Source organism: Furipterus horrens, unplaced genomic scaffold (assembly GCF_987537825.1).
Source record: "Furipterus horrens unplaced genomic scaffold, mFurHor1.1.pri manual_scaffold_4, whole genome shotgun sequence".
Classification (NCBI taxonomy): Eukaryota; Metazoa; Chordata; class Mammalia; order Chiroptera; family Furipteridae; genus Furipterus; species Furipterus horrens.
In genome coordinates this window covers 42,122,061-42,141,241 of record NW_028327174.1, presented here as the reverse complement: position 1 = coordinate 42,141,241, position 19,181 = coordinate 42,122,061, and the positions used below count along the sequence as shown (strand labels likewise).

At 35.3% G+C, this 19,181-nt stretch overlaps 1 protein-coding gene across 10 annotated transcripts in view; it reads left to right on the top strand.

Annotated features, from left to right (window-relative positions):
• KIF21A (kinesin family member 21A) overlaps nucleotides 1–19,181 on the top strand; it is a 133,592-nt gene that overhangs the window by 62,398 nt on the left and 52,013 nt on the right. For all 10 annotated transcript variants that reach the window (XM_090273014.1, XM_090273016.1, XM_090273012.1 and 7 more), the window contains exons 2-9: nucleotides 8,645–8,867; nucleotides 9,003–9,185; nucleotides 10,569–10,718; nucleotides 11,237–11,371; nucleotides 11,912–12,079; nucleotides 14,509–14,624; nucleotides 18,255–18,450; nucleotides 18,859–19,048. In XM_090273014.1, coding sequence (XP_090129140.1) covers nucleotides 8,645–8,867; nucleotides 9,003–9,185; nucleotides 10,569–10,718; nucleotides 11,237–11,371; nucleotides 11,912–12,079; nucleotides 14,509–14,624; nucleotides 18,255–18,450; nucleotides 18,859–19,048 — 1,361 coding nt within the window. The remainder of the gene's footprint in view (nucleotides 1–8,644; nucleotides 8,868–9,002; nucleotides 9,186–10,568; nucleotides 10,719–11,236; nucleotides 11,372–11,911; nucleotides 12,080–14,508; nucleotides 14,625–18,254; nucleotides 18,451–18,858; nucleotides 19,049–19,181) is intronic.

Genomic DNA, 19,181 nt, shown 5'->3' with positions numbered 1-19,181 from the left:
TAGATTAAGGACAACAGTGTTTTGTAAGAGGACAAGAAATTAGCAATGGCCAACAACAAAAAAGAAGATATTTTGTGTGTTATTCGTCTTCTATTTGTAGGGGAAAATAAAACTAACTTAACCCGTCAATTAGCAAACAGGCCTATCCCTTGTGATACTATTAATGCAATGAAAAACAGAGATAAGAGAGGTGAGGGTGTATGAGAAAGCCTGGAAGGTACTGCAAAACTATGTGTTTAAAAATATAAGTTTGACTGCCAGTGTCCTTGGATTTAGGTTAATGAGTGGTGTTAATCCTACTCTTCTAATTCAAGGGGGGAAAAGGAGTGACTGTACAAGTTCTGGGAGGTTATAAATTCTAATGCATGCAATTATTTCCCTTAAGTCAGCACCTTTTAAATAATCACAAATCATTGATTAGTCATTTGTCAACATTCTAACCACTAGTATTCAATCAAATTTAATTCATTATAAGGACACATTGTACTGTAACAATTTAATTCCCCCTTTTAAAAGCACCTGTTACTCAGGAGCTTGGTTCTCATCCATTCTGAATGAAATCTCTTTACTAGCTGTATGGAGAGAGTGAAAATGATAATAATATACAAGAATAAAAATTTCTATTTCCATTTTGGTTTTAATACTCTATTCTGATATGAACAGCAGGATGAATGAGGATTTGTTATTTATTACTATGAAAAGATTAACTTTAGGATTATGATTTTTTGTTGCAAATGGAGGTGTAATATTATTCAGCTTGATTTTCTTTGCACAGCAATATATGTGTGTATATTTGTGTGTGTACGTACACATATATCCAAGTAACAATGTTCACTGTTGTATTATACTTCTGTTCCTGACATACTAGTTTTACATTTAATCATTCTAAAGACTTGGGACATTCAAAGGGCATTTTGAAAAATATGGCTATAGTTTGGGGAGTCAAAGAGTAAATTGCGCATTCCTTAACATGTTGGGGGACCCAAATGGATTTAAGATGTTAAAGGGCCTGAAGAAGGAACAGGAGAATTTTCAAGTAGTGCTTTAACAAAAGCACCCTATACTTCCACAGGCTTTTATTGCCACATATTTTCTCATGTGATCAAGATGCTGTGATGTGGACATGTCAGTAATAACATTGCCATTTTGCAGATGGGAAACTAAGGCTAAGAGAGGTTCCTGCCAAAGGTCACAATTAGTATGTGTTAAGTAAGACCTATGAAGAGCCTGACATTTTACACAAGCTAGCTTGTTACTGTTTTATGTATAGTAGCAGAAGACACAAGACTTCTGAATAAAAAGAGGCAAAGGACTTATTACGGTACAATAAGCATTGTGAATGTCATGTTGATTTGAACTGCTTTCCCATCTCTCCCTTGTCCCCACCCCAATGGAGGCAAGAGCAGGTAGACCTACTCATATATGGCTGCTGTGCAGGCATCCATGTAATACGGAGAAACACTGAGCTTGGGGAATTTACTGTTTTTATAGAAAGCAGAAGCAAGTCAGCTCTTTGTCAGGCGGAAGACATCCCTAAAGCTTGCTTGCTGCAAATGTAACCTTGAGAAGTGATCCATGAAGAGAGCAGTCAGGGTCTTGCATTCTTGGGATGCCCAGCAAGAAGGTGCAGGGATACTCATGTCTCTTCTAACAGTTAAAACTTAAATGCAATTTTGCTGACTCTTGTGACTAAATCTTTAGCTGAAAAGGTAGCAGCTATAAGCTACGTCTCCCCAACTATGTTTAACTTTATATTTTTCTGACCTGCCTAGGACATCTTGAAACTAGTCCTTTGGCTTATTTGACACTCTCGGCTACTAAAACCAGTTATGGTTATTATGAAGGCAGAGAACAAAAATGAGGGCCCGAGTTAAGGAAACTTACTGGTCTTAGTGTTACTCCTCTAATCTTTATAGCCACTGCCACTGCATGGAGCCATGATAATGTTTTCGTCAAAGAACTTCCTTGTCCCTGTGGCCACAGTAACATTTGCCGCAAAAACTGGAGGGCAGAATAAGAATCATAAAGAAATAACAAACAAGTGGTGCCACTAATAGCGGATATAGGGTGTGACAGGAAAAGAAAAATCATTTACTGATGCCTCTTTTAAGTCAGGATTTTGCTGTTCCAAAAGGAATAATTACAATATAATTTGAAGGTAGAAAGAACCTTTGGAATATTAAATCCAAGCTCCTCATCTTATAGATTAGAAAACTGAGACATATAATGGTTAGATGATTGTTCAAGATCAAGTTTCTAGTAATAAAGTGATGGAGTAAAAGTTACATTATGTGATAACCACATACTTGGTATTGGAATTGACTCACCCCTTAAATAGAGCAGTTTATAAGATTCAATCAATAAAAATTTCTTGAAATTACTTTGTCTTATGAATGAATAAATGTATTTTATGCCTTCAAAGGATTTATTAACTAGGGAAATAGCAAGAATTCAAATTGATACCTGCTATTCTAAAATCATGTGCAAATTGCATAGAATAATTCAAGTTTGGGGGAAGTAGGCAAAACTTTATAAAAGTATGTATAGCTGTTTAGGCTAAGTCTAGAAGAATTACAGAGTTTCCAGGCAGAGAAATGGAGAGCAGAGAGAAAAACACACATTGGCATGATGAATGAAAACATACATGTTGATCAAGAAATGGTCAGTGATTTGATGTAGCTGGGTGTGACTAGATTTGACAATGGAATAATAGGTAGAATCCCAATTAAGAAAGCCTAGAGACCATGCTAAATAATTAGGGCATTTTTTGTGGGGAAACATCGACATTGTAAGGCGAGTTGGTATATGAGGTATAAGGGGAAAGATGGGCTCATAAATCTGAATCAGAACAAAAAGAGATGTTACAAAAACTAACTGCAGATAAAGAGTTGAGAAATATGGTGTTTGAAAGGTAGCAGTGTATGCCATCCCCAAATATGCCACTTTGACATAAGGATTATTTTGAGTGAAAGGCAATTAAAAAACAGGGACAAGAAAATAGCTCTGCCCTCCCCCTATTTGCCTAAAAGCAGGACATGAGTTTTTAAGGTGTTAGCCTTCCCATCTCTACTGGGAAGGACAGAAGCTAATCACTGGATATAGCACCAAAGAAACCTAACAAACTTTGCTAATTAGCCCTTATATTTATGTATTTTCCTACCCTCTGCAGTCCTGGAAACTCAAAGTCCTTTTTCCTTTTGTTAAGATGTTATATAAGTCCAAGTACTAACCTCTGAGTTACTCATCACGCATTCTGATGTGTATGTGTGTTAATAAACTTCAATCTGGTTTTCCTTTGTTAATCTTTTGTCAGTCTAATTTACAAGGCCACAGCCAGGAGAACCTGGGGGGTAGAGGGAAAAAGTTTTTCCTACTCTACAAGTTGTAAGTAGAATCAAATGCTTAAGAGAGATCAGGTAGGATGAAGACTAAAAAAGGTCTACTTTATTTGGAGATGAAAAGGTTGGTGGTGACTTTTGTCTGAGCAGTTTCAACGAGTGAGAACAGAAGCAAAATGGGTGCTATATGCTGAGGGGAAGGTTCACATGTGGGAAAACAGACATTTGTTCAACTCCTTTTGTCTTAAAACTGAATAATTGACAGCTTGTGTCATATTCTGTTTCAAACCTTCAACTTTCACAAACATATAACAAATTAGATTTGTTTTCTGTATGGCTTTCCATGAGTTTTCCCTTTCAGGTCTCACGCCATTGGTCAATGGCCTACAAAAGATAAAAAGTTCCATATCTCATGTTAACAACAACAACAAAAAATTCTCTAGCAAAACTGTCACTATTTTCCATAATAGCCTCACCCTGCCTGCATTCATGTCCAATGTAGCATTTAGAAAAACCCCATCACCATTAGCAAGTTAATATTATAGGTAGAACCCCTATTGTTGTTGTCCTTTATAATATAATTTTTCTATGTAATATTAAAATGTTATTCTAAATATCTATGACATAAATTTTAGGCATAATTGTTTTTTCTTTAAGGAAAAGTTTCAAATATATCTGGTTGTGTGATTACCCATTTTAAAAAGTCTACAAGGTTGAATAAACTAGCATATGAAAAAAAAAAAAAAAGCCTACAAGGTTTTCTTCTTCTTTTTATTGTTATTTCTTAGTATTGATGCTAACCAAAATGTTAACACTAATTATTCTTAGTGTTGGGATTACACGAGTGTGTTTAATGTTCTTATTTTTTTATATTAAAATACTTAGAGTATATTTCAAAATATTTACAGGAATAAATGTGAGATTCTATTTTTAGGCTTGTCTTTCTGAGAAGGGTTGGTATATTTTGTCTATATATAATCTCAAATTATAGTTTTGAAATTGAGGTTTGTAGCTGGGTAAATTTCAAACTCTTTACATTATTAAAGTAGGTGATTTGGCTTAGATTAGAATTTCATCTGAGAATTTTTGACTTGAGTATAAATTTAGGAATTTGGAGAGTTTAAAATGCTTCTTTTTGAAGGGCACTAGAAAAGGTAAATATGTCCCTAAACTCTGAAGTATAGTAAGCTTCCAATTATATGCATGTAGGGGAGACCCTCACCTCCTAGCTGGGAGTTTCTCAGACCTGCTGGGAAACTGTCATTGCCTGGCTGTGGTAGAAAAGGGTTCTACACATCTTGTTGGTTTTAAAGCCACTCTCTCTCCCTGTCCGTGCAAATGGATAGAAATACACATCATCCATGCTTCAAACACAGTCCTCCTCACCATTAGCAAGGAGTGTAATCAGATGAATAGAGGTTAGGAGATTAAGTTCTGAGTGACACTGGCATACAAAAATTGGCTGCCATATCTGCAGTGCAAATGGCAAGTATTCTTTGGTTTTGGAGGGAGAGGAAGAGAAAGAGAGAGAGGGAAAGGGAGAGAGAGAGAGAGAGAGAGAGAGAGAGAGAGAGAGAGAGAGAGAGAGATAGAGAGAGATCAATTTTTGTTCCACTTACTTATGCATTCATTGGTTGCCTCCTGTATGTACCCTAACCTGAGATTGAACCCACAACCCTGGCACATTGGGATGATGTTCTAACCAACTGAGCCATCTAGCTAGGACATGGCAGCTATTCTTTGTTCTGTTGAAATGAAATTACAAATATCTTAAGAGCCAAATAAATTAGCCTATGGTTGCTTAAAATTAATGCAGAAATGATTTCAGACTTTTCGTTTAGACCATGCATTTATTTTTATATGTCTTATTATATGAGATTTATTAAGCTTCATGGCTTCACAGTATAGCTATCTGTCCAGAAGGGAGAAAGAAGAATTCTGGGGGTAAATGTGGTAGCTTTTAGGAAATAGAACAGCCTGGGCTCAGATATGGCTGTGTTGGAATGCAAACTATTAGTGGGACCTTCTCAAATAAGTGAAATCTAAACAGAGATTGAAAACATGATATGTTCAGGCTGGAAAAGGAGTTGGAAATTAAGAGGGTGGGGAATAGTAATCCATGAAAAGAGAAGACCATATTTTAAGATGAGGCTAGAGAGAGGATATAACTTGTTACTGAAACTGGTGTAAAATAAACCATCATCACCAAAAATCCATTAATGAAAAGATGGAGCATGGCAAGAGGAGAGACAGCAGAGAGATTTAGGGATATACTAAAGAGTATCAAGCAAGACAGTGACCTGATAAACTTTATATTTTATAAATATCACTAATTTTGCAGATGTGGAACAGATCAGGGGGACAAGTTTGACATAGACTGACTGGTGAGGAGACTTTTGCAATAATACAAGTAGAAACAATGGTATCCTTGATAAGGGTGGTATTGGTGAGGAAGGAAAGAAACTTGTGGGCTCAAGAGCTACTTTAGAGAGAATTAGAAGCTCTTGGAGACAGATTAGATAGATGGACTAGGGAAGAGGGAGTAACTGAGGTTGACTCTCCTGTTTCTGGTTTGGCAACATTTAAAATAGTAGTTTCCCCAAGGACATGGGTTTTGTTATGGTTTTCTCCCCATGACTGGATGAAGTGAGACAGGAAGAGTTTGGAAAGAAGAGAATATTAATTTTTAGAAAGAGCACTCATCAAGGAAATGTGGAACCAGAAAGCCAAAGTTGCTACTACCATGGGCTGTTTTTATAGTCCAAGGACATAGATCCTTATATTGCAACCCTTTGTTTTATTTTCTTTATAACTACATAAATGTTATTTTCTCTTCCTCATTTTTATAATAAACTATCCTGCAGCCAAATAGTGTTAAATCTAAAAGGAACCTTGGAAATGATAGTTTATTTCTGTAGGTGAAGAAACTGGAGCTCTGAGAGAAGACCACATGGCATCTATAGAATGGGAGAAGTAACAGAACCCAGGTCTCCTAACGGCCACTGCACTGCTCTTTCCACCATACCAGGCCAGCTCTACAATGATTATTGCAACCCATCAAGACAAAAAAAGTTAAAGGAAAAACATCATTATCACAGAGGAGAAAGAAATTGCATAAATAAATGTATTCTTAACAATTGTTGATAGTATACGAGGGCTGTCTGGAAAAGGTCCAGCCATTATTAATCTAACAAGAACAGTTTGTGTGACATTGATGCAACCTGGCAGCCAAGGAGAGTGGACTGGAATGCGCATGTGTGAACAATAACAAGTTCACTGTACTAGTCAGTGGGGGCAATAGACACCGTTGAGTGAACATGTGTACTCTGTGGCCATTACATTCCAAATGACTGAGTGAGTAGGACAATGAATCTACATCAAATTTTGCATTAAGCTTGAACATGCCTCCATGGAAACTATTCAGATGATTCAGAAGGCTTTTGGGGATGATGCAATGAGTACAGGCAAATAAAGGCGTGGCATGAATGCTTCAAATATGGTCAAGAAACTGTTGAAAGTGATCTATGTTCTGGAAGGCCTGCAACAAGTGGAACACCTGAGAATGTTGAACATGCATCGGCTGCAATTAACAAAGATCAGCGACTGACAGTACAAGAACTAGAAGTTGATTTAGGGATTCTAGAACCTATTGCATTCAAGATTTTGATGCAGGACCTTGACATGAAACATGTCGGGACAATTTGTTCTGTGGCTTCTGCTCCTGGAATAGAAGGAACATTGTGCTGCAGTTGCTAATGACTTGAATCAAGATTCAAACTGCTACCAATGAACCAGATTTCCTCAAGAAGGTTATGACTGGAGATGAATCCAGGGTCTACAGCTATGATCCAGAAACAAAGGTCCAATGGCTCCGATGTAAGTCGCCTGATTCTCCACGCCCTAAGAAGGCGTGGCAAAGTCGCAGCAAGATCAAGTGGAAGAGACGCTGGGAGAACTGTGTAAGGTCCCAAGGTGCCTACTTTGAAGGGGACTGAGGTGTCATTGTCCTATGTATAATATTTCTTGTATCCTGTATCTTCTTTAATAAATGTCTCTTTTTCATAGTACATGGCTGGATACTTTCTGGGAAGGCCTCATAGAATTCTATTTTAGTTAACCAGGGTTGCAGAAGTTTAGTCTCTTCTCAGTATTTGTGTTTCCTATCCTTCCATTGAACTTCCATCCTGATGAATTGGAAAGGGCTGTAACTCAGGAGATCTATATTTAGGCTTGGCTTTATCTCTAATAAATTGGTGAACTGATTTCACTTCCATAGATTTCAGTTTCTATATATCAAAAAGTAAAAGTTTGGGACCAGAATTCTTTAAAACCTTTACTTTGTCTTTATCATTTTGTATTTTCTATCACTGGTTGTCCTCACCTACTTCCTTAAGCTGCTTTTCCTTTTCCATGGCAAGAAAGAACTTCTCAAAAAACCCAGGTATAGTACATCAGTGATGTGTGTGTCCAGGATGGTTGTTTACCGTGTGAATAGAATAGGGCCAGATTTTGGGTTGTTCTGTTAACATATTGTATTTACTTTTCTTCTTTGAAAATAAAAATAGGCCTTGAAATTAGGAAGAGAGGCAGCAGAGAAAGGTGGGTGTAGGATGAGCATAATGCTCTGGTCTTCCAAGTGGAGAGAGGACATCCAGGAGCTGTACATGATGATTCATGGGGTTTTGGAGAGAAAGTACTGGAACTTTTATTTGTATTTATTTTTAATTTCTTTATAAAATTCTGCTTTTGTGTACATCATAATATATGACAAATCAATATAGTACATGCATATCATTTACAAATAAATGCATCTACACATATATAGTAGGAATATGCCTGAACATGTTAAGCTGACAGAAGGATATGTTTAAATAAGTTTGGAAATCATTGGTGAAGAGTTTGCAAAAAAAGGCAAGTAAAGGGCATCAAAATATTTTTCTTGGAAATAAAGAGAAGAACACTATAGCTATCTGTCAAATAGGGAGAAAGCATAATCCTTGGGTAAATTACAACAAATAATACTTCGGTAGTAGAATTATTTAACTGAGTCTTTACCTCGTACAGAATTGAGGAAAAATATTCACCCATGAAAGTATTTAATTAATTTACTCTTATTCATGATTTTTTGGAAATTGTTAAGTATACTGAAATGGACTCAGTTTAATTTATTTAAACTTTTCAACTGAAGGAACAGGAGTGGATTACATAAGTGTTTTTAAAAGATTTGGTCAGGAATTTTTAAGTCCTATTTCTTCAGTTGTTTTCACTTATTTTATCTTATATTTGTTCTTGATTATTTCTTATAGAATAAGACCACAACTTGCCAAAGAAAAGATTGAAGGATGCCATATTTGTACATCTGTCACACCAGGAGAACCTCAGGTCTTCCTAGGGAAAGACAAAGCCTTTACCTTTGATTATGTGTTTGACATTGAGTCTCAGCAAGAACAGATCTACACTCAATGTATAGAAAAACTAATTGAAGGTTGTTTTGAAGGATACAATGCAACAGTTTTTGCTTATGGGCAAGTAAGTACCAAATTATTTTTTGTAGAAGTTGTAACCTTTCAGAGAAGTGTCAATTCAGTTGCACTTTCATTTTTGTTATTTGAGGTCATATTATTAAGATCAAGCTTACACAATTTTCTCTGTTGCTTTATTCAGACTGGAGCTGGCAAAACATACACAATGGGAACAGGATTTGATGTTAACATCATAGAGGAAGAACAGGGTATTATTTCTCGTGCCGTTAAGCACCTTTTCAAGATTATTGAAGAAAAAAAACACACTGCAATAAAAAATGGGCTTCCTCCTCCGGATTTTAAAGTGAATGCACAATTCTTAGAGGTAAAAGACTACTTGTGTCATTAATTTTCCTTAAATCTTGCCCTTAACACCATGGATTTTATCATTTTATGCCTCTAGCTTCTAGTACAGTGTTTTGTAGATGGTGCTCAAATTAGCGTTAGATCATAGGTATTAGAAAAAGTAGATAATAGATAATAAGTATTCCTTACTTGTTGGCATTTAAGATTGTAAACATTTGACCAGTATCCATAGAGCAAATCAATTAATATTGTTTATTTCAGAATCTCTCTGTATCCTATAATTACTATTGTAATGTAGACAGGCTCACCAAGTGCTGGGAACTCAGCAATTAAGACCAAAAGGATAGGGAGAACATGAGGATTAATAGAATTGAGGCTGTCGCACTAACCTGGCTGCAGAAACTGCTATTCCTGCAAGGGCAAGTAGATGTTTTGATGCAGTGTCCAAAGGCTGGGGCAGGTTTGGATTCATTTAGGGCAATCTAGTCTGGTGGGAAGGTCTTGACAGTAACAGGACACATTAGATATAAGCAGTATTGCCATTTAGGTGAACGATGACGTTGTAGTTCTGGGTGCTTGGTTCAAAGAGTGTTCTGGCCTAGTTCTAGTCTGGATTACCTGAGCTGATCATTTTAGTTATTGGTAAAACATTTTATTTTACTTTACACAGCACAAAATAGAAAACAATTCTAATTAACATCAGTTATCTTACCACTGGTTTTAATAGACATCCCAATTTAGTAAAAACCAAAAGCAAGGTAATTAAATGATAGAAAAAGACAAAAAAAAAAGGGGTTCTGTCTTCCCTTTTACCATCCCAAATATTGTTAGCCATTGTGAATTTAAAGCCTATTGATAGAAAAATGGTGTGTCATCCTCTTCTAAGGAAGTAGCTCAATCCTATCATCCACTATTGACAAAGAAACACTGATATTATTGCCCACCTTGCAAAATATTGATAGTAAGTATTAATTTTAGATACATTAAGAAAAATTGTAGGGCAATAGGAAATACATTTTTAGCTCAAGTAGTAAAAGTTCCTAAAATCTTCTCTAAGCTTAATTAGGATTTTTCTACATTTGATACATATTTCTTAGAGATTGATTGTATTTATAAATATTTATCCCTTGGAAAGGATTAGTGGATCATTTTAGCTAGCCCTCAACTTATTAGTCATGATTACGTTATTTGCTATTCTTATTCTTATAAAGAAACCTGGCATTCATTTGAATTTGTAATAGCAATTACCTCATTTCTTTTAATCTGTTATTTTGAAGAAATTTATGTTACTGTTTTTTGAAGAATTTGTAAGATATGTTTGGAAGATAACATTACACAATGTGTTGTTACAGTCTGGGGCAATTTCTTCTAAATTTAAACTTATAATATTTCTTTTTGATAGCTCTATAATGAAGAGGTCCTTGACTTATTTGATACCACACGTGATATTGATGCAAAAAATAAAAAGTCAAATATAAGAATTCATGAAGATTCAACTGGAGGAATTTATACTGTGGGCGTCACAACACGTACTGTGAATACAGAATCAGAGGTGACATTAATATTATAGTTAAAATAGAATTCAAGTCAATGTATGTATAGTTTTCTTCACAGCTAGAAAAAGAGTTAGATAATGAAGATGAAACATGGGGCCACAGTCCTTTTGCACCTTTTGCCATCGTATATATGGGACTGTGTCATGGCTCCTAAAGGGAGACTGTTAAGAAAAGTTACAAAAACTATTTTGACAGAAGATACAGAATAGCCTGAGTAATTCATGTTATTGCTCGGTTTGTTCCAAAGTGTTCTACTCTAACAGTTTGGAATGGGAGCTGCAAATGTCAGCAAAAGGCAAACAATGGAATCTCAGTGTTTTCTCATATTAAAAAAAAATGCTATTATACTGAGAAATTCAGCTCAAAAAATGCATGTAACTAAAATAATATGAAATTCCACATCCTTGCATCCTTTATATGGTGGATTTTAGCCATTAGCTCAGACTTCTGATTGTATGGTATCTTGCTTACATATTATTCATGTAAAGCCCTTCTTTCCCCCCCCCTTTTCCAGATGATGCAGTGTTTGAAGCTGGGTGCTTTATCCCGGACCACTGCTAGTACCCAGATGAATGTTCAGAGCTCTCGTTCACATGCCATTTTTACCATTCACTTGTGTCAAACCAGAATGTGTCCCCAAACAGATGCTGTGAGTTATTAGTTCTGATTTCTCAAACTTTCATTTCCCTAAATCACATAAATCCCAGGAAAAGTGTACATTTGAACCAAATTTAGTTTGTTTAGTTATTCCTTTTCCTAATGAGATACCTCTAACCCTGTTGAAGCCAAAGCTGGCTAACTGTGTAAGATTTTGAAATTAAAAAATGGATATGTGTCCGCAGCAACCAGAAAGCAAGCTGTGGCCATATGGTGATGGATGTAGTCATCTGAGATGTGAATTTCCTTTGAGGACTTTGTGCTGCAGGTGTTCCTTTATCAACAGAAGCAAAGCCTCAGTTCATAACAGCTGGGATCTGACCATCAAGCTTCTTTCTAACTTTGCCTAAGCTTCTAATTGCCAGCAGACATTCTGCGTTTACTGTATAGTTATTTGGCTGTACATACACACACACACACACACACACACACACACACACACACACACACACACACACACGGGGAAGATGGGGTTTGAGGTTATTTGGTGTCACATTAATTAAAATATTTTCAATTATTTCCTTAATTGCAGGAAAATGCTACTGATAACAAAGTGATTTCTGAATCATCACAGATGAATGAATTTGAAACCCTGACTGCAAAGTTCCATTTTGTTGACCTGGCAGGATCAGAAAGACTGAAGCGAACTGGAGCCACAGGCGAGAGGGCAAAAGAAGGCATTTCCATCAACTGTGGACTAGTAAGACTAAGACCAAGACTTTGTGCTAAGAATGTATCAGAGATTTTCTATTATTCTTTTCTATTTTGTAATACTTAATACACAAGTGGAAATCCTTCATGCACTGAGCCAAGAAATGAGAGTTATAGTAAACTTGTAAACTTCAGCGTAATGCATTGAATTTTGATCTCCTCACATTACAGGATGTTTTAGTTATTCATATTGAAAATTTTCTTTACATGTGTAAATTTAGTTGAGTTAAATTTTGTGATATGTCTAGAAAATAGTATATAGTGTAGAAAAGTTTTTTTTTTTGAAAAGTTTTTAAAATTACACATTTAAAAATACTTTGTCAAAATCAACATTTAATTTTAATTATTGAATGAGATGACTTGAAACTAACCTTTTTTGCTAATATGTTATTTTGAGAATTATAATCAATGTTTTTCAGTAGATTCTTTCAAAACAAGAACTTTTCTAGATTATATTAGGAAATAACTTTAATACCATGCCACCTAGTGGTGTTTTTGATTGGAAAGCACCTTGTGTTTGTTAGCATAAAGCTTCTATTATATGGAAGAAATTTTTTAGACTGTTTGTATAAGAGATCTTTTATTCTGGTTGACTTCATTATGAAATTGAACATTTGTTCCTACATAACAGTAATGACATCCCTATATATCTGTGATGCCCTCAGGATCAAGCCATGTGTTTTCTGCTTTGCTTCCCTCTGTCTCATCCTAGAGCTGGGGCCCCCAATCTTGTGTTTCTATTTTGCCATTGCCCAATAGTTGCTCCTCTATGGTTACAACCCTTCTGTGGGGGAATTAACAACCAAGGCTGATTAGAGAGAACCAGACATCCCAACTCCATCTTGATGCCCATCTTGATGCTCCCACCATATGGTTGAATTTTGTGTTAAAAGGAGTGACTAGGATCCTGGACTTTGTGTACTGTTCTGAATTTCTTAGGAGATAAAATCATGGTGGTGTTTACATTTGTGCTATCAGGAAAAGGCAAAAGCATTGGTCTGTTTTCCTGCTTATGCTGTTGAAGCAAGGTCAGACATATCTTGGGAAGTTTCGGTGTGGCCAGCAATTAAAACTAGCCTCTCTGGAAGAGGGAAGCAAAGACACAATGTGATGCTGATGCCACTCTCAGCATGATCCATTGGTCTGAACAAAGACACGGTTGTAGATGCTTGCTTTACTGAAGGGAAGTGTGGCCAACCTTTAGGCTAATGCTTATGCTGTAGGTGCTAGTGACAGTAAGAAAAACAGTAGGGGTGGCAGGAGGAGTGACTGAGAGTTCTGTAAAGTGACTTAGTGCTTGGCTCATAGATTCATTGTATGTCTAAAGACAGCTGTACTTACATTAGGAGTGCTTTGTTCAGAGGAATCATAGTGATATTTTCTGTTGGTTAAAGGAGACTTTGTTTTCCCTTAAGGTAGCTATATTGCAACAAGAAAGTTTCATGACACTGTTAAACTGTCACGGACCTCCAACCAACAGGGTCCACAGCGTTGTGGATGAAATGCATAAATGCACACGGACTGCAAGAATCCTGTGGAAAAGAGGGGACAGACAGAACTGGCCACTTTCTAGAGGGGAAAGTGCAGTTTGCCCCTGCTCAAACAGGCTTTTATTAATTATTTAGGTGGATTACATTTAAGAAAGTTATTAATTATTGTGCCAGTTATTGTCTTATATGATTATTACTTTTATATAACAAAGAAAAGAATGTTTCATATGCATGGATGATAAAGATAACTCATCTAGCCACATCCTGTTCTTCAAAATCAGCCCAAAATAGACCCTAAGAAACTGCTTCAAGGTTACACGCTGAATATCTGTTGTTCTCAGCCCAGGATGAGGGAGTCCCTTAGCAGAAAGCAAGCTTTTAAGCTATTATAGAAACGCAGGCCTGGTTCCCCACAGGAAAACCGGTGTGTGGAGTGGGTCGTGTGTGCTGCCACGCTTCCAGTGGTTTTCCAAATCTGGAGCTGAGCTACATTTGCCGCCACCAAGAACCCCAGCTTCCCATATTAAACTACTTAAACATTTTGTTGAGTTGAGGAGAATTTGCAACATGAATTGACAGTTTTCTGAGGACACACTTGATAGCCTGGTAATTATAGGGATGGTTAAAAGTCACCAATCTTACTTCTATTTCTAAAGAAATTTCTGAATAGAAATTTAAGTATTTATGAATTATGAATATATATACACATAGACATAGTGCTAAATGTTGAGTCAGTTTTAGTCAAATTCTGTGTCAGTTTTTAATAGTTAACTTAGAAAACTCAGGAATTTATGTTATTAAAATATAAATTTAAAAAAACCCGAACCGAAATGTTTTCAATTCTGTCATCTCCACATTATTCTCTGTAAGTTTTTGTTATTTAAAAGTGTTATAATTAGTACATTTTCTTTCTCTCTCACTCTTTTAGTTGGCACTTGGCAATGTAATAAGTGCATTGGGAGACAGGAGCAAGAGGGCCACCCACGTCCCCTACAGGGATTCTAAGCTGACAAGGCTGCTGCAGGACTCCCTGGGGGGGAACAGGTACGCATAAGTGATTATCCATATTCGTGAATTCCAGTTCTTCATTATTTTTAAAGTTTGTAAAGTGACTTATAAGAACTGTTTTTATTATAAAGCAAATTAGTAGGATGAGGAACTAATAATTATTAAGTACATAAAATGTGTGAGTCCTTTATATGTGATTACTTCACATAGTCCTTACAACATTCCTTGAGGTGCAGGTATTATTATCACTATTATGTAGATAAGGAAATTGAAATCCTGAGAGGTTAATTAATTTATTCCAAGTCATTTAACTTGCTCTTTCTACTTTATCATTGTTTTTACTTAGGTGCTTGGCACATAGCTAATGCCTAACAAAATTATGTTGAAAAATAAATGCTAAGTAAATACAAAGCAATTTAAATATATTTTACACCATTTAAAAAAGTCTCCTAAAATTTGAATACTTTTTTTGCATATGGAAAGAGTTTTTTTAAATGTCAGTCAAATGAAATATAGGGTATTTGCTTTGTCAGTATCACTAATATTCCTCCTTTCCCATACTTTGAATTATTCTGATACGTTTCATCAGCTAAACATATTCTTTTGTCATGCTTTGCTTTTTATAAACATCAGCATGTTGGCTTTACAAGTAGAAATATTTTGGCATTTAAATTCAAACAGTACCATTCATCAATATACAGACAGTCATTTCATTTTTATTTACTCTACTACAGTGAATAGAATCTATTTTACAGTGTTTTCAATGGTCTAACATCATGTTTACTGAAAAGATCAGTAGATAATGTAAAATGATCCAGTAATTAAACCTTCAAACTTTCTTTTCGAATAAGTATTATTCAAAGAATTTTGATAATATTAAATCTAGGTTGAAATTGAAGAATGATTTAGAAATAAAGTCCTGTTTTTTTAGAATTCAGCAGTATCATTTTTATATTTCTTCCTTTTATTGTAATATGGGCATTGTCTTATTTCATCTCAATTCAGGGTATCCTATGTATGGGTGCACTGTTGCTTACATTGTTGCACATTTCTTACTTCTGTATTTCCATTCTGACTTTGAATATCAATCTGGGTCTACTTACGACAGGACAATTTTTTATTTTTTGCTTAAGCCAAATATAATTTTTTTAAGTTTGCTAAATTGTAGCCCTATAAATATTTCAAGCTTGCTAAATTGTAGTCCTGTCCTATACATGGCAAACATCCTCTCCTTACAAGTTTCAATATTTTTTAATACTTCAGTAATTCTGAAAGTTTGCTTGCTCTGTAAGCCAGCTGAGATATTTGCATTGTGGGTCCTGAATTCCTTTTGAGTTTTAGGCAGGCTACAGCTAAGAATTCTCAAATACTACTCATCCATTTCCCTACTGGGTGGTATCTCCTCAAACAAGAAGACCTCTTCTAATCCCATCCTAGTGAGCATCATACTCTTAGTTCAGAAGCCTTATACTTACAAGCTTCAGCAAACAGAATGCCTTCATTTTGTGAAGTTTGTGCAAATTACTCTTAAAAAAAAAGATATTTTTTTACACAAGCTGCATGTATTCATGCACATAATTTAGTGATTTTTATTTTTTAAATAAAGCTGATTTCATACATTTATAGTGTTTAATATACTACAATAAGGTTATAGCAAAAAATTCTGAAAAATATAGAAAAATAAGGGAGCATGAGAAAATCAATTATATTTCTGTTATCTACAAGTAACCACTGTTAATATTGTGAGGCATTTCCTCCCTAATGTATAATGTAATATGATATATGATATAATATAATAATACATGATATATAACATAATATAAATGGTGTGGTTTCATCTAAGACAGATATGTGGTTTTATATAAACTTAATAAGTAAACAACTTTACTGTTTTTTTGTTTTTCATGAACACACCCCTTCTTAAAATTTGTCTTTTGTGTTTTATTTAATTTGTGAACTTTTCCCTATATAACAGATCTTAGCTCTTTTCATTCTTGACTTTCCCTGTTCTCCTTAAGCACTTGATCCCAGTGTTTTTCAAAATATTTGTGAAGGGCAAGTTCTTCTCTTCCTCCATCGCCTATTTGTGGTAGCTTAGTATTGTGCATGATTATACTCAACTTGCCCCATTTGTGACTTATTATGTGAATACTAGAACAATTGAACTGGTCTATACTCTATTCAATGAGTTCATTGATTACAGCAAGCTCAAATGTTGCAAAATTTAAAAATGTTTATTTTCAATTTCTGTACTTATTATAAACTGGTAACAAAGAGTTTGCAGATTGGCACTGGACTGGAGTCTACACTTTGAGTGGTCCTGTTCCCTAATCAGTGTCTATAATCATCACTCTCACTTGATTACCTTTTCTTTATCAAAAGAGAGCTAGAGATGCATGAATTTTCTTAACTTTCTGACCTCCATTAAATAAATATTATGTGCACATTACATATACTGCATTTATTAATGACATAGTATGTTCCAAATATTGTTTTACAAGGTATACTGATAAGTAAAAGTTGATAATTCTTGACTTCTAGGAATTTAGGGTATAAGAGTTGGGGTTTATAAAATTTAATAATGATGATGATGATGATGATGATGATGATATAACCAACCAAAAAGAGATATGCAAAGGATGTAAGGAAGCAGATAGAAAAAACACAGCTAGACTAAGGGTTGGTTTCTTGGACTAAACAATACTTGAGTTGAACCTTGAATAATAGTAAGAGTAAGGGTAAATAAGGATGAGCAGTAGCCAATAAAGAGAAAAAGATGGATAACATGTGATCTCTCTTAAAAGGGTTACGATGAGTGCTGTGTTGAGATTATTGGGGCAAGGCAGGAGTGGAAGCAGGAGACTGGGAGGCTATAGATTCTAACTGATAGGCATGAATTCCCTACCAGTGTGGGTAAATTAGCTCTTTAATTGCAGTTTATATATTGTTCAGTGATGTGTAAGTGCTGATTAGAATGTCCTTGTCTGTTTCACCGACAGACAATAGCTGGGGCATACTAAGCATTTTACTATCCTATTATTTGGTTGGGAAAGCTATTCATCATTACCATAAAGTAATGTTTTCCATTTTTCCTGAGTAATCTGGACCACTCAATCACAAATGATGTTTTATGTTATAAAACATATGGGTATACTAAGTACTTTTCTTGTTCAGGTGATAGGATTTTGTGCAAAATATTTTGCGAACAACAAAAATCAGGTTACAAGTCATGAAATAAAATGAAGAAAAGTTAAAATCCTCAAATCCTCAAATACTAAGTAGGTAATGAAAAAAATCATTTTAAATTTCAATTTGGCACATAGATTGAATTCTAGAATTATTCTATGTGCATTGTCTCAAATATTTTTATTGTAAACAGATGAGAAATTAATATATGTATTTATACTTTCTCATGGTATTATGGATCAAAGAAGGATAATATAAATTCATTGTCCCCAGTTTTACTTAAGTAAACAAAATCTTTTTCTTTAAGATAGTCTTAAAGCATAGGGGCTTTTACATTTGTTTTTATAATTAAGTTATTAGTATTAATCTTCTGGTATTTTGAAGAGAAGATATTATTCAAAGGGCAGGAATTTTAAAATGATTATTGCAGTGTTTTATTTGCTTTTATCTGTAAACCTAATTATTCTTTATAACTTTCAGCCAAACAATCATGATAGCATGTGTCAGCCCTTCAGACAGAGATTTTATGGAAACTTTAAATACCTTAAAATATGCCAATCGAGCTAGAAATATCAAGAACAAGGTGATGGTTAATCAGGACAGAGCTAGTCAGCAGATCAACGCACTCCGCAGTGAAATCACACGACTTCAGATGGAGCTCATGGAGTACAAAACAGTAAGCTAATGGGCTTGACTGTGCATTTTATTGTACGTTTTGTGAACACAGTAATACCTTTTGTGATGATTTGCACATCTATGCCTCTGGAGCCTCTTGTCTGTCTTGATAGTGGCCTCATTCCTTTTGAAGGTAGAATTCTCTAGTTTTCCTTAATCATGCTTAGCCTATCAACCTTTTAGCCTATCAACCTGACCAAGTGCTTGTTTCAAAAAGCTTCCTATTCAATTAATTTCTTTAGTGACCCTACGGAGGGATGCAGTAGAGGGAAAGGGATCTGTTTTGCCTTGAGGCTGTTAAGACAAAAGGCTCTAGGTTGTAGAACTGCATAGTCTTGTAATATCCTTAAACAAATCTCTTGTGTATTTAAGGCTCCTCAACCAACAGGGAAATATCTTTCTTTTCTAGGGTAAAAGAATAATTGATGAAGAGGGTGTGGAAAGCATCAATGACATGTTTCATGAGAATGCTATGCTACAGACTGAAAATAATAACCTACGTGTAAGAATCAAAGCCATGCAAGAGACGGTTGATGCATTAAGGACCCGAATCACACAGCTTGTTAGCGATCAGGCCAATCAAGTTCTTGCCAGAGCAGGTAAGCATGTGGGGCGGGATGAGGGGATAACGGGTGGAGGGCAGGGGCCGTTTTTTTTGTGTTTGTTAATTACCTGGAACATTCGAAGTAGAAATGTCAATCTGTGTGTGTACAACCTGTGATTTTAACTTAA